Below are 14,873 nucleotides of genomic sequence, written 5' to 3'. Positions count from 1 at the left end.
TAAATAACTCTCACAACTATCAACTGCCATTTCCCAAACTGCCACAGAATCTTCTAGATCCAACATTATGTCATTTCTGAGAGGGATCATCTTCTAAAACATTCTACTTGCTGTGTGAATAGTAGCAGCAAGGCTAACCATTCCTCAGGAAACACTCTATTTCCACTGCTTTGATTTTATCAGTGCTTGGAGCAAAGCCTTTGGCTGAGACAGAGGAGCCCAGGTTAGGGGAGAGACACAGTTCCAATTCACAGTTACAAATGGGGCTCCTATTCTAATGGGTAGCAGCCAACAGCTTTGCTTGATTCCCATAAACCTGAAGAGCCAGCAAGGAGTTACTACCAGCCCCTGTACTTAGAGTGGTATTATTGGATCACAAACTGAAAGAAAGACTTTCTTCTCTGACTGATGTGTTAGTGTTCTAGCAAGCACCAAAGATGAAAGACACTCAATGTGAGTCTACCTTGGCCAACACAAAATACCTACAGAATTTTCAGGCCTACTCCCAGTGGTGGAGACAAATTTCCCATCACTCTTCATTACAGGGAGTAAAAATCCTCTTGAGTATGGTCACAGCTTTTCCTGAAAGACTAGAGTGAATTTCACATCAGGAAAGAAGTGAATAAGGGGTAAAAAAAAAAAAAAAAAAAAAAAAAAAAAAAAAAAAAAAAAAAAAAAAAGAAAGAAAAGAAAGAGAGTTTTGTTTAAAAAAAAAAAAAAGAAGAAGAAATTAAAGCTCCATGCTAAAGACTACCAAAATATACAGATCTATTTACTGTTCTTTGCAATAACAAAACAAAAATTCCCATCATGGTTTGACCTGTTTTTGCTGTGTCTAATGGAAATGTAATTGTCCCCAACAAACTCTAAAAGGTAAAAACCTTTTTTTTTTTATCCTTTCCCCTATGTTAACCATGATGTTGCATGTAATCATGCAATAATGGTGTTTGGTAACAGTATTTGGAAATAATCCATGCAGCTAAAAGCCCATAGGCAGAGAGAGAATTTATCTGGAGGAAAAGACCACTGAAAGATATTTCTTAGAGATGCTGCTCTCAGTAATTTAGGTGCTTAAAATGAATACTTTGTTGTTCTAGAGTTAGAAAATAGAGCAAAACAGAAAGCAAGATATTAAGGTTTTTTTAAATATATATCTTTGCTAATATTTTCAAGGGTTTAGCCAAGTCTTTATTCTCTACTTCTTCACTTAAATACTACCCATTTATTTTTACTTTTTCTCTTATTTACAGTTATAGGCACACAGCTCTTTTCTAAATTTTATTTTATTTCTTGATTTTACCTTAAAGTATTAGATTCAGAGAGTTCATACCAATTAGTCTGTTTTACTTAACGAAAATGGGAATCCATGTATCTTTATATTATTAATTTCCAATTCAAAGTACCTTACATTTTAAAAATACATTTTGATCTACTAAACTGTCATCTCTATGGCATCTTCTACATCACCTACTATGAATAATTTTATTAAATTTTGCTACGTTTTAGTTCTTTTAGTAAAAAATACTAAGATGAAGAAAGACCTCTAACTGCTGATTGAAATGTCTCATTCTGGGAATCAGAGTACTTCACCTTGTCTTCAACAAATTCTCAAAATTTACAGACACTCTGGAACCTTTCTGCTATAGGAAGAAGTTATTCTTCCTTTTATGATGGATGAAAAATGAATGAATATAGCTACAAGATGAATAAATAGTCCAGCTTATTTCCAGGTACCTATTAAAATAACACAATCTGAATGATTTTTTCCCAATTCATTGGATAGCAGTAAGTATATATTTAAATAATTTTATTTATTATCTTGGAGTATAGATAGTATATTTACATATTTTAAAAATGTGGTTTTTTTCTAAACCATATATAGAAATGAGAATTTAGAAAACAGCTATTTACTTGTGAAATAGTTAATATTTTTGACTATGAAATTAGGAACTAGTTTAAGTCCCATATTCAATCAGAACATTAAAAGATAAATATTTTATTTTTACTAGCCTATTTGGTTAATATACTAGAATTGAGAAAGAAAGACCATACAGAATTCACTAAGATAGGCTGGCCTGCAGTTACACGTGAGGTCAGTTATGATGAGCAAACAATGGATTAGGTAACAATGAGGAAAATTCTGGAAGTTTCAGTTTGTGTGCTTACTAGCAACCACGTTCAACATTTCTGCAAAGCTAGAGAAGGTATCTTCTAATTTAAATTTCTTTAAGAATTATCTATTGTGTAATATACTGTCAACAGGAGGTCAGTTTTAAAGGAATACTACTGATAGCCTGAAAGACTGTGGAAAAGAAATTTTCCCCCCTTACACACTGATAGTTCTCATATTTGCATTCCTGCAATTCTTATATTAAAAAACATTGGATTAGCAGCAAGAGAGTTGAAAATGGCAGAAGTTGGGAATGACTGCTATTTCTTTTTTAATTCAACATGCATAAAGGTAAATATTGTACAATTTATGGTACTTCACATGCTTAAGCTTTTTAGTAGAATGAAGGAAGATAAGGCAATAATTTGTATTGCTGAGTCAAAATTTATTATTTTCCTGCAAAATATTATACATATTTTCAATCTGAAGTAAAAGCTTATCATGTATTTTTGACATATTGAATTTCTCTAAGGAAATTAAAATTATTATTTGTTTACAATTGTTAAATGCCTATGGATTTTTTGTCTTCATGTCTCGTTTTGCCTATATAATGGCTCATTGAGACATCAGATTTTTAATACTGAAACATATTGAAACATTGTATGATACATCATATTGTTATGGTTAGTGTGATTCCAATCATATAAATTCAAAAAGTTAAATTCACCTTACTATCAAACTTAGTTTAATAAATCTAATTGATTTCCTATTTGAAATTTATTAACCCAATTACTGAATTTTTCCCTGTTGACATTTAACAGCAAATATATGATAACGTGGAAAAAGGAAAAGAAGTAATATAAACAAATTAGCTAAATATGAATTCAAGTTTTTAAGGCTAAATGGGAAAAATATTTAAGAGATTAGAATTAATGGATCTCACTGAAACCAAATAAATGTAGAAACTTGGAGCTTCATGTTCATGCCAAAATGAAAGACACAATGAATGTGATTTAAAGTGTTTCATCTCTGCTAGGAAAACTGAATGGGTTCAACCTCTTTGACCATAAGAATTAAATCCACTTCAATTGCCTGTCCCCTTATAATTAAACATAGACATGATAAATAATAATAGAATTTCTATTCCATATGTGCAGAGTTTTGTCTGTTTTACTGCTGTATCCTCAAGTACTTAGCACAGTAATTTATGGGTGGTAAATTCTTACTAAATAATTAAATTATTAAATAACAATAATAATAGCAACCACAATACCTTCCTCACATAATTTTTACAATCTGTGAAGAGGGCATTTTATTCCTTTCATACAGATAAGGAAACTGAGGCACAGAAAGAATGAGTAATGAATTAACTTTGTAACTATGGACAAGTAATAGAACCAAGAGTTCAAATACTGGTTTATCTAGCCCCTGTCCACTATCCTATACTACGAGATCCACAAGTCCACTTTTAAAAAGGGGAAATAGTGAAGACAGGAGTAAGAGGGTAATAAAAGATAAGAAAAAAACATGGAACATGTGCCAAAAGAGAATTCAATGGAATATTTTTGTTGTATGTGACATACCTCTCTGTCAAGAAGATAGTGGCCCTGCAGTTTTTCCAACTGTGGACCTATGTGTGAAAGATGCAGACTAAAAAAAAAAAAAAAAAAAAAAAAAAAAAAAAAAAAAAAGCAATAGCATCCCATTAAAATGATCCACATTTGCTTTTGTTGGTATATAAAGATGTTTATATATGTATTGGCGCAATTGTTTATCTCTGTAGACCAAGGGCATAAAGCACAGAGATTTATTGTAGCATAATGTGGTAATTCCCTAAAATTCCACAATAATATGAAGTTTAAGCTCCATTCACTTCCCCTGTAGAAACACACTTAACAGTATCTCCATAGACTAAGAAAACATTATCTAATAAAGGGATTGATTAATGGAGATCATCTTCACAATTAGAATATGACTGGTGTTTCTTAAAAACAAGACAAAGAACTGGCTTTTTCCAGAAAGAGAAATTAAATTGTTCTGTCATTTGATTGTGATTAAAACTATCACTGCTCTCATATATCTACTCTTAGTGAATAATATGGACTAACAGATAACAAAAAGTAGCAATTTATCAGTGACTTGTGGCATGTTGTACTATTTAATCGTTATATTATCAGTCTCTCACTAAAATTAAACACATTTGCTAAAATTTAGACCTATGACTTTGTTTTGTAGTATTTTTTTGTGATTCTAATTTGATCTAGTCATATTTTCTTTAATTAATTAGCAACCTACTGTTGTTGAACACTAACGCCAGTATGTTGAGTTTGCTATACTGTTTACTTGTTTCTTTTAGGGTTCCCAGTGCCGATTCCGACACTGTGAAGAGGCCCTTGGCAGTGACACTGTGTGCTCATTATGGAGAGAGGGAAAATGTTTAGATCCACTTTGCAGATTTAGACACATGGAAATGCAGGTAGAATTACGCACTATCATCATGTTTATTAAAAGGATCTCCCTTCAATAATATTGAAATGTACACTCTTACAACACAATAGAGAAAAAATGATTCTTTCTTCCACTACTTAATTTTAGGCACTTTGCATGTTGCTCAATTTAAATTCTTATAAAAATGGAGGACTATATTTTAGAATATGCATTGCATCTTTTAAATAGCAGAGTTTAGAAACACTGAAAGCCAGAAAACACACATGATCCTAAATCAGTAATCGTGATAGTTTTGTCACATGTAGCACGTTGTATTTATTTTGAGTATGGCACCTGACCATTACATTTCCCCCACCTCCTTTGTCTAGCAAAACTGCAGCATTTCATGCTTCTGGGAAACTCAACCTCTTGGTTGTGTGAAGATCAGTTGTATCTTTTATCACAGCAAACCTCGAAATATCAATGGATTATTTTTGCCACCAAGTAGCAGTGAGTATATTTTTTTTAATAACATGGACATATACCATATTATAATCTGGTTTTGGAGTAGCAGTGTAGAATGACAGATTAAATTAAGTATGGCAAAATGAATGTGATTTAATAGCCAATGGATAATTTGGGATGATTCTAGAATCGTGAGATAAGGCTTAGAATGAGCTATCAAGTAACTGCCAAGATGAAGTGAACAAAGAGCAAGTTAAACTTTCTCGGTGCACAGCTAAAGTGGACTGGATTCACCTGAAAGTGAAATGACTACTGACCTCACTAGGCAGAAGGAAATTTTGTCTCAGCAAAGCATCTTTCAACTGGAGCCAAGCTTGGCTATCATGCCTCACTGTTGCTCCCTGTGAATGTGCAGAAACCTATCTTATAAGGGGGCATGCTCTGGGCTGCACACTTCAGCTTCTAAAAGAACAGCTGTACATGTGGTTCTTCTTAAGCTTCAGTTGTGGAGAAAACTCAATCCCATTGCTGCAAAAGCTGTGGCACAATTCAATCTACATAGATGATACTGAGACTGCTTTGTGGTGAATGTCAACATAAGCTCTGGGAAGGGGATACAGAGGACATGATACCCCAAAACAGTTAGTGGCAAGAAGCTTGCTTAAGGAGTTGGGATAGTCAGGTTTCCCTAGTGCTATAGCTCTACACAAGTCTCCTGCTATGGCCAATGGAATCATTTTAGAAATGACCTTATAGGTTATCAGTCCTTTAGGATTTGAAAATTTGGCTTCAGATAATCCTTGGCAAATGGTAAAAATTAGGTCCTCTACCTTCTTTTGGAAAACTCTGACCTCATGTCATTCATCATATATACAATACCTTGATCAACAATTCTCTTCCTCACTAGACTGCAAACATCATAAGGATGGAGATCATAACTAGTTTCCTCACCAGTGCTCTCTGCAGTGTCTGGAGCACAGATATTCAGTAAAATTGGATGTATAGATAGATGGATGGGGGATGGACAAATGACTGGAAACTACTGGGTACCTACTGTAGTGAAAGTTACTGTACCTATTAAGTGATCAACTTCGCTTCATTGGTTTACACAGAGTATGATTTTATTTCACCAGGAATGTTGTACTAAATTCCTTCTACATAGTTAATACTCTGCTTCTTAGTGGTCTATGATAAAATTACTATTTTTCAAACCAGTTCTTTCAGGACTAGAGGAAAACAGACTGCGTCTCTGTACAAAAGAAGGGTACAACTGACAATTATTGGTCTCCTCATTGTTAGAACTGCCCTGAGCTAAGTTCTGTAGGGGTTACATGTTTTTTACTCTAATTTTTAGACATAGAATCTGGTGGCTAAAGGTAACTTCTGGCTTTTCTGGAAGTCTTAATTTCTTCAACAGGTATCAAGACTGAGTCTGACTCTTAGAGTAAGCTTTCCTCTCTCTCAATAGAATCAAGACCAGATCCATGCACTGGGACCAAAGCCTAGGCATTATACCTTCATTGTAAGAGGGATAAGTGAGTTTCATAGGCTGCTAATACCCTGCTTTCTCATACCTCCTTCCTCTATAGGCACAAGAGGGAGCCCCATACACCCATAACACCCTCCCACACACCCTCAACACACAACCCTTATCTGTTTTGAATTCACCAGGACCAATTTCATTCTGCCCTTTATTTCCATTTATCTGATTTTATTTTTGAACAATAAAACACTCCTGTGTGTTTATTATTTGCTCTCATACCACTACCATACAACACTTTAGATGTTGTGGATTTTTCCCACATCAATGATTTTTTTCCAAGCAACACTCTACACCACCATCTGGTGTCCTACAATTCAGTTCTAACACTACTAGGAGTTAACACAGAGCCCATGGGTTGAGGGCTCCCAAAAGACTCCCCCACCCAAAACACTACTTCGGATGTCAATCAAAAGTAGTAGATCCCCAGGCTACTCAAACTCCTAACTGGGCTACAAATTGGAGGTTTCCATGATCTCCCTCCTCAGCTTCCATCATCTGCTAGAATAGTTCACAGAACTCAGGGAGCTAATTACTTGTGTTGACTAGTTTATTTTATACTATAGGAAATCATAAAGGATACAGATGAACAGTCAGATGAAGAAGTACCTAGAGTGAGGTCTGGAAGGATCCAGAGCACAGGAACTTCTATTGTGGAATTGGGGTGTGCTGTCCATATGCAGATGTGTTCACCAATTTGGAAGCTCTTCTAATCCCATATTTTTGGAATTTTTGTGGAGGCTTTTATTGTGCAGACATGATTATTAACTCACTTTCCAGCCCCTCTCCCCTTCCTAGAGGATGGGGAGGAGAGGGCTGAAAGTTCTAAGCCTCTAATTATGGCTTGATCTTTCTGGTGACAACTCCCCTTCCTGAAGGTATTAGGAGCCCACCCAGAGTCATCTCTTTAGAGCAAAGGACTCTCCTATCACCCAGGAAATTTCTGAGATTTGAGTTCTATGTCAGGAAGCAGTGTCAAAAGCCAAATATTAGAACAAAAGATGCTCCCCCCATACTGTTGTTATTTATGAAATTACAAGGATTTTAGGAGCTCTGTTCCAGGAACTGGGGATAGAGACCAATATATATGTTTTCTATTATTTAATATCAGTGAATACCAGAAAGCCCATCTCTCAATTGACTCATGTCTATCCTTATTTGGTCCCTTGCATCCATGCCTCCCCAACTTTCCATTATCAGCAGGATTCTTCCTCAATTTCCTCTCTGAACTTTCCCTTCATCTTCATATCTAACGTAAGCATAATTTTCTTCTCCAGACCCTATTTCTCCTGCACCACTTTGCCAAATGGTGGCTGTTTTTTTTCTCCCAGCTCTGAAGTAGCATTTGACCTGGAGGTGAGGTAGAAGGTTTCCTTGGTCCTTACTGCCAACTTCAAACTGCTCTCTGTCCCTTCTCCCTAAAGCCATCCAGCTTGTATTTCATGCCAACAGATTATTAACAGCCAACAGTGTTGCTGGTTTTTGTTGTTGTTGTTGTTGTTGTTGTTGTTGTTGTTGTTGTTGTTTTTGCCTCTGTTTACATCCATCCAGGTCTCTCCTTGTTTTTCAGAAGTCTGAACTCCTGGCTCATTGTCCTCACATTGTACTCCTGTGTCAATTCTTGGTGATTTCAATATATAAAAATATGATATGCACATCACCCTAGCCTCTCAGTTCCTTGAACTCAATTCCTCCACTGATCTTTTCTTCCCCATCTCAGTCACTCTCTCTTAGTCATAACCAAATGCTAATTACCACCACAGACCCCATGATCTCGATTACATGCATTTCACCCTATGACTTGTTTTCTCTTTCAGTCCTTCCAGAATCTTGAGGTAAACAATGCTTCAAGTCCACTAGGACCTTCAATTCATTGTTTGTACCATCTTTTCACAATCCTTTACCCCCCAGATATCTTCTTTTTTTTTTTTTTTTAATTTTTTTTTCAACGTTTTTATTTATTTTTGGGACAGAGAGAGACAGAGCATGAACGGGGGAGGGGCAGAGAGAGAGGGAGACACAGAATCAGAAACAGGCTCCAGGCTCTGAGCCATCAGCCCAGAGCCTGACGCGGGGCTCGAACTCACGGACCGTGAGATCGTGACCTGGCTGAAGTCGGACGCTTAACCGACTGCGCCACCCAGGCGCCCCCCCCCCCCCCCGGATATCTTCTTGAACCTCAATCTAGTAATCTGTCCCTTGCATACAACTTCTACTCTCTGGCTACTTTCTGCCTTCACTGTATTGCTTAGCAACCATAAACACAACTTGCCACCTACTCAGTTCCTGAATCTATCACAGCTGAACATAGCTTTGGTAAAATATGTAGGTGTGCTTATTGAATTAAATTCATGACCACAGACCTCAAATGAGACCTTAATGCTGACTGCCAATCATACTACACAATACTTCCCCAGTTCTTCTATATTCTCCTAGACCTTCGTTTCATACCTTCCTCCTTCCTTAAACTTCCTGTCCCCCCACCCACCTTAGGTGATGACCTTACATCTGACTGAACTGAGAAACTTTAAGTAATGAGGATAGCCTCCACAGATTTCCATCACTATACTCATCTATTAGAATGTGTACTTGCCTTTTCCCTACTCTTACCAAAGATGAGCGCCTAGTCAAAGGCTATCTTTCCATTTATTAACTACATCTTATCCACTCTGGTCTACTCAAGAACACTGATGCAACAAGTCTTTCCTCTGTCTTCTATATCATTTTTTTTCATTTTTATTGGATCATTCCTATCAGCATACAAGTATATATTTATTTCTCTAATTATTAGAAAAAATACTCCATTCTCTTGATTCATTCTCTCACAAGCTACAACCCCATATTTTTCTTTCCCTTTGTAGCAGTTCTCCTCAAAACGGTTATCTATTCCTGCTTTTATCAGATCCTCCTCTCCCATTGTCTCTTAGTCCTGTGTAAAAAAAGGCTTTTCAGCCCCTTTCACCAGTGTTACACAAATTGTTAAATCCAGTGGTCAATTCTCAGTCTTTACATAACTTGAACCATTAGCAATATTTGATGCGATGCTATACTTAAAAGAATTTTTTTTCTAACGCTTGTGTACCTAGTGCTCTATTTTCACTCTCCCTTGTTGATTTTTCCTCAACTTCTTACGTGTGGAATGTTCTAGGAGATAGTCCTTAGTTCTCTTTTCTGTCTACTCCCTTGGTAATCTCATATCTCACATCCAATCCATACAAAAATCCTGTTTACTTTCTTAATATATCCAGAGTCTGCCTTTTCTCATCATTCCTGCTACTCCCACCCTGGGCCATGCCACTACCATCATCTGATGCCTGAATTATCGCAACAGCCTCTTAACTCTTCAACTCTTGTCCTTCTATGTCTGTTCTAAGCACAGTTGCCAGAGTGATACGCTCAGATGTCATACTTCCAGTGGCTTTTCATTTAATTCAGAGTAAAAGCAGAGTCCTTAACAGAGGCTTACATGACCCTACTTGATTTGATGCCCTGTTGACTCTGAATTTATCTTACATAACTCTTTTACTTGCTCACTCTCTCCAACCACACTAGTTCCCTTGCTTTTCCCTGCTTTAGGGGCTTTGCATGAAATGCTTTTCTGTTAATATCTTTATGGCTAATTCTTTTTTTTTTTTTTCAACGTTTTATTTATTTTTGGGACAGAGAGAGACAGAGCATGAACGGGGGAGGGGCAGAGAGAGAGGGAGACACAGAATCGGAAACAGGCTCCAGGCTCTGAGCCATCAGCCCAGAGCCCGACGCGGGGCTCGAACTCACGGACCGCGAGATCGCGACCTGGCTGAAGTCGGAGGCTTAACCGACTGCGCCACCCAGGCGCCCCTATGGCTAATTCCTTTACCTCTTCAAGGCTTTCCACAAAAATGACCTATTAATGAGGTCTAATCTAAACACTCTTCTTGGAATGTAGTCAGCCTTATCACTTCCTCCCTACACATTTCCAATATTCCTGGCCTTGCTCTCCATTCTTTTTGAGATACACACACACACACACACACACACACACACACACGTTTCAGATACAGAAGTTCCTTGTTTACTACATCTATTGTTTCTTGTCTGACTCTGCCCTATAGAGTGAAAGCTCCATAACAGCAGGAATCTTTATTTTGTTCACGGATGAATCCCAAGCACTTAAAGAAGGAACATAATATTACCCTTCACACAGTTGCCAATTCCACCCTAGGATGTCCTGAGCAGTATGGATTTGTGTTAAGCAGGCAACTATTTTCCTTCTGCCCAGACACATTTCTGTTCTATAGGAAAGAAGATTTAATTTCCAGAACTGAATTAACAAACTTAAGGAATTAACATACTTGTTTGAGTTATGTGTTGAACTACCATATCATCTGTTCAGTTAAAAAATATTTCAATTCCTCAATAAGAATAATTTGATTTTCTGTAAACCTAATCTTTCCTACAGTATTTCCAGGAACACTGATCTACCAAGGTTCACATTAACCCAAACTAGGACCATAAATTTTCTCACCTTACACAAAATTTACAAGGTTATACCTTTATTACAATCCACCTTTTTATGTTTCAGTAAGGGCATATGATTAATAAATTCAGGGTGGGATTATGACAACTTTTTATAGTAAAATGTAAGTATCGGCTCACATATAGCACTGTGGAGTTTATGTATAATGTTGTCTCTTAGATTAAAATAAGGGAAAATTTAGATATTTATTTTTAGGAGCGAGAGAGAGAGAGAGAGAGAAAGCTAGCGCAAGCAGGGGAGGGGCAGAGGGAGAGGAGGGAGAGAAAGAATCTTAAGCAGTCTCCTTGCCCAGCACACACAGCACTTGATCTCAGGAACTGTGCGGTCATGACCTGAGCCAAAATCAAGAGTTGGGAACTTAACCGACTGAGCCACCCTGGTGCCCCCAAATTTAGATATTTAAATGTGCAACCTGTAAAACTTTCTAGGGCTTCTCCTTGAGAAATTGAGACCCATCATGGGTTGGAGCCACAGCCATGCTATCTAAGTCACCAGCTGTGCTCTTCCAGAATGAGCTGCTTGCCAAAAGCAATTTTTCAATATGTGATTTGCCGTTGTATACCTTTAAGCACTAAGTGCAATTATCAAAATTTCTATATATTTTGTCTGAGAATATAAAACTGCCAGTTAGTCTTTTTGCAATTTAAAATTTAGCCTGCTAGCAAATTAAAAAAGGTTTTGGACTCTTTTGAAAGAGACTTCATTTAAATGTTGCTAAACCAGACATTTAAAAAAGAGGTCTAATCCCTCTGGTTACCATCCTCAAATTTAAAAGCAAATAGCTAATAAACTAAATCATAATGCTAAGAAAACATAATTCAGTTGATATTTGCTATAATTATAAGAATTTTCTAGGCATTTCTGAGTACATATTATATTTTCTTTGCAAGCATGGTATGTATGTGCTCTTTCTTCCATGGTATACATCAGAGGTGAGCGTATTCAGACAAACCCTTCCCCTTAAGAAATTCTCTAAGTTTAGTTAAGGGATAATTTGCTCAAAACACAGTGGCTCAAACAATGAAGCACCTGCTCACCTCCTTGGCTAATTGCCACATTATTCTACGACAGATAATTGAATAGAATAATTTGATTCTTATTTTTTCTAAGTCAGTGTCTTAGAGGTGCCTTGGACAGCTGACTACCTGACCAGTTGAAATGAACTTTAGATCAGCTCACTTTAGAAAGTCTAGCTTAGGGGCATCTGGTGGCTCAGTCGGTTAAGCGTCTGACTTTGGTTTGGATCATGATCTCGCAACTTGTGAGTTCAAGCCCAGAGTCAGGCTCTGTGCTGACAGTTCAGAGCCTGGAGCCTGCTTCGGATTCTGTGTCTCCCTCTCTCTCTGTCTCTCCCCCACTTGTGCTCTGTCTCTCTCTGTCTCTCAAAAATGAATAAATGTAAAAAAAAAACATTAGAAAGTCTAGCCTATTCTATATGTGTACATGACCTTTTTATTCTAAGCATTGGCAAACCATTGTAATTTATATGGTTCTTAAATAGTTTAATAAACACTTTGACTTGAATATTTGAGTTGGCAAAACAGACTAATTTTGTGTGTGGGTTGGGGGGAGGAACAGTTGTTAATGGTTATAAGAAGAAAAGAAACGTGTTCAACTCCATTCTTTCCTCTTTTGGGAAGAGGGGGATGGGTAGCGTAAATGCCCTAACCCACACAGTGGTGATGCCTGGAACAATTTGTGGTTGGATGGGGGACTCTTCATCCTGACTGGACACTGTTTCTGTTCTCATCTTTGGTCCAAAGTGCTTGTAAAAGTGCAACAAAATAAAGACATGTACTCAAATAGGAGTTGTCTAGGCCTAACATTTGTTAGTTACCTTTGCATTTGAGACCTCCACCGATTTGTTCTTTAGGATTATGTAAACTGAAACTTTAATTATGATTAAAAAAAATGAAGTCAGATGACAAGAAACAAGAAAAATCTCATATTCAGTGCTTTCACATAATTTCTAAAATTAAGTATTTTCTTGTGGCAACACTATGTTGGGCACTTTGCATGCCTCTTCACAAAAACCTACAATAGTTAGTAGTAACCCAGCAATAGATACTATCAACATCCCCATTATAGATGAGGAAACGGAGGCCTAGGAAAGCTAAACATCTTAGGCAGGATACCTGGTTCTGTTAGACTCTAAGACTGTCTTACAAAAACAAAACAACAACAAGAAAACCAGAGATGGCATTTCAAGAATGCTCCAGTTCTTTTGGTCATTTGAGTGGACTCACCCACGAGACTTCCTAACCCGGCTTCATCCTTTTGAGAGGCTAATTCTACCCTACACTTCCCTACCCCGTAGCGTTCCTTTTAAAGCTATTAAGATCCTTTACTTTAATAGAAAACTCCCTTTTTTTCTTTATATTTACAGTAAACAGTGAACTACATCTAGCATTTCTGAGTTATGTATATTTCCATTAAATAAGGTTTCCTCTTTCTCTAAGTTTATTTTTTCCATTTATTTGTGGCAACACATCAGTGAAATTTCTTCCCTTTAATCATCTGAAGCCCAGAAGTGAAGGTACCCCATCTGGTGTTCACCTAATCCAGAGGTCCTCAACTCTAGCCCCCAATTAGAATTACTGGGGGAGTTTAGGGGTGCCTGGTGGCTCAGTTGGTTAAGTGTCCGACTTCAGCTCAGGTCATGATCTCACAGTTCCTGGGTTCAAACCCTGCATTGGGCTCTGTGCTGACAGCTCAGAGCCTGGAGTCTGCTTCAGATTCTGTGTCTCCCTCTTTCTCTGCTCCTCCGCCACTCACACTCTGTGTCTCCCTCTCTCTCAAAAATAAATAAAACACTTAAAAAAATTAGAATTACTGGAGGAGCTTAAAAAAATAATAACCAACAATGACAACAAAAAATTTCCTAGTCACCACCTAGACCACCAATTAAACTGGTAAGTGTTGAGTCCAGCCTTCACTGTATGTTTTCCTCCAACATTTCACTTCAAACATTTTCAACAGAGAAGCTGCAAAAATAGTTCAATGAACAGCCATCCATGTACTCTTCAACAGATACACAAATAAGCATTTTGTCAAATTACTCTTTTCCCTCTATTGTACTTACATATATGTAAGTATAATATTTACCTATATGCATATAATGTACCTATACTTATTTATCCCCCTTTTTAAGAACCATTCAATTACTTGGAGATCTAATGAAACTGCAGTTTGATTCAGTGTGTCTAGGCTGGGACCTGGGTCAGCATTTCTAACAAGCTGTCAGGTTCCCAGGACAATGTGTTGAATAGTGTAGCCTTATAGTTGTTTTTGTTTTTTTCAATCCAGGATCCAATTAGGCACCATTTATTGCAATTAGTTGTCATGTCTTTTTAATATCTACATGATGTTTTTTCTTTCATTTGACATTTTAAAGAGTTCAGGCTGGTTGCTTTGCAGAATATCCATTTATTTATTTATTTATTTATTTATTTATTTATTTATTTTTGTTAAAAAAATTTTAAATGTTTATTTATTTTTGAGAGACAGAGAGAGAGAGTGCGAGTAAAGGAGGGGCAGAGAGAGAGGGAGACAGAGGATCCAAAGCAGACTCTGTGCTGAGAGCAGAGAGTCCCATGTGGGGCTTGAACTCATGAACCAACCATGTGATCATGACCTGAGCTGAAGTTGGATGTTTAACTGACTGGGACACCCAGACACCCCCAGAATATATTTTAAATGGGAATTTGTTTGTTTGTTTTATCCTACTTAGATTTAGATTAAACATTTTTGGCAAGAATACTGCAAAGAAGATGAATCAATATATTTTAAAAACTATACAGATGTTTCTAATG

The 14,873-nt window shown here is 36.9% G+C and overlaps 1 protein-coding gene across 12 annotated transcripts in view; it reads left to right on the top strand.

Moving 5' to 3' along the window:
- Positions 1 to 14,873, top strand: part of CB4H12orf50 (chromosome B4 C12orf50 homolog) — a 42,777-nt gene that overhangs the window by 1,269 nt on the left and 26,635 nt on the right. For 4 of the 12 annotated variants that reach the window (XM_045062142.1, XM_019835318.3, XM_045062140.1 and 1 more), the window contains exons 3-5: positions 1,622 to 1,730; positions 4,467 to 4,586; positions 4,927 to 5,047. In XM_045062142.1, the coding sequence (XP_044918077.1) occupies positions 4,575 to 4,586; positions 4,927 to 5,047 (133 nt within the window). In that variant the 5' untranslated portion in view covers positions 1,622 to 1,730; positions 4,467 to 4,574. Of the gene's footprint in view, positions 1 to 734; positions 874 to 1,506; positions 1,731 to 1,766; positions 1,786 to 2,070; positions 2,205 to 2,239; positions 2,462 to 4,466; positions 4,587 to 4,926; positions 5,048 to 14,873 lie in introns of those variants that run through there. The other 8 variants (XM_045062144.1, XM_045062141.1, XM_023257288.2 and 5 more) reach the window with 8 other exon arrangements.

Source organism: Felis catus, chromosome B4, assembly GCF_018350175.1.
Source record: "Felis catus isolate Fca126 chromosome B4, F.catus_Fca126_mat1.0, whole genome shotgun sequence".
In the NCBI taxonomy this organism is placed as follows: Eukaryota; Metazoa; Chordata; class Mammalia; order Carnivora; family Felidae; genus Felis; species Felis catus.
Note: the sequence above shows the minus strand (reverse complement) of the source record. Positions and strands in the feature narration are given on the sequence as shown.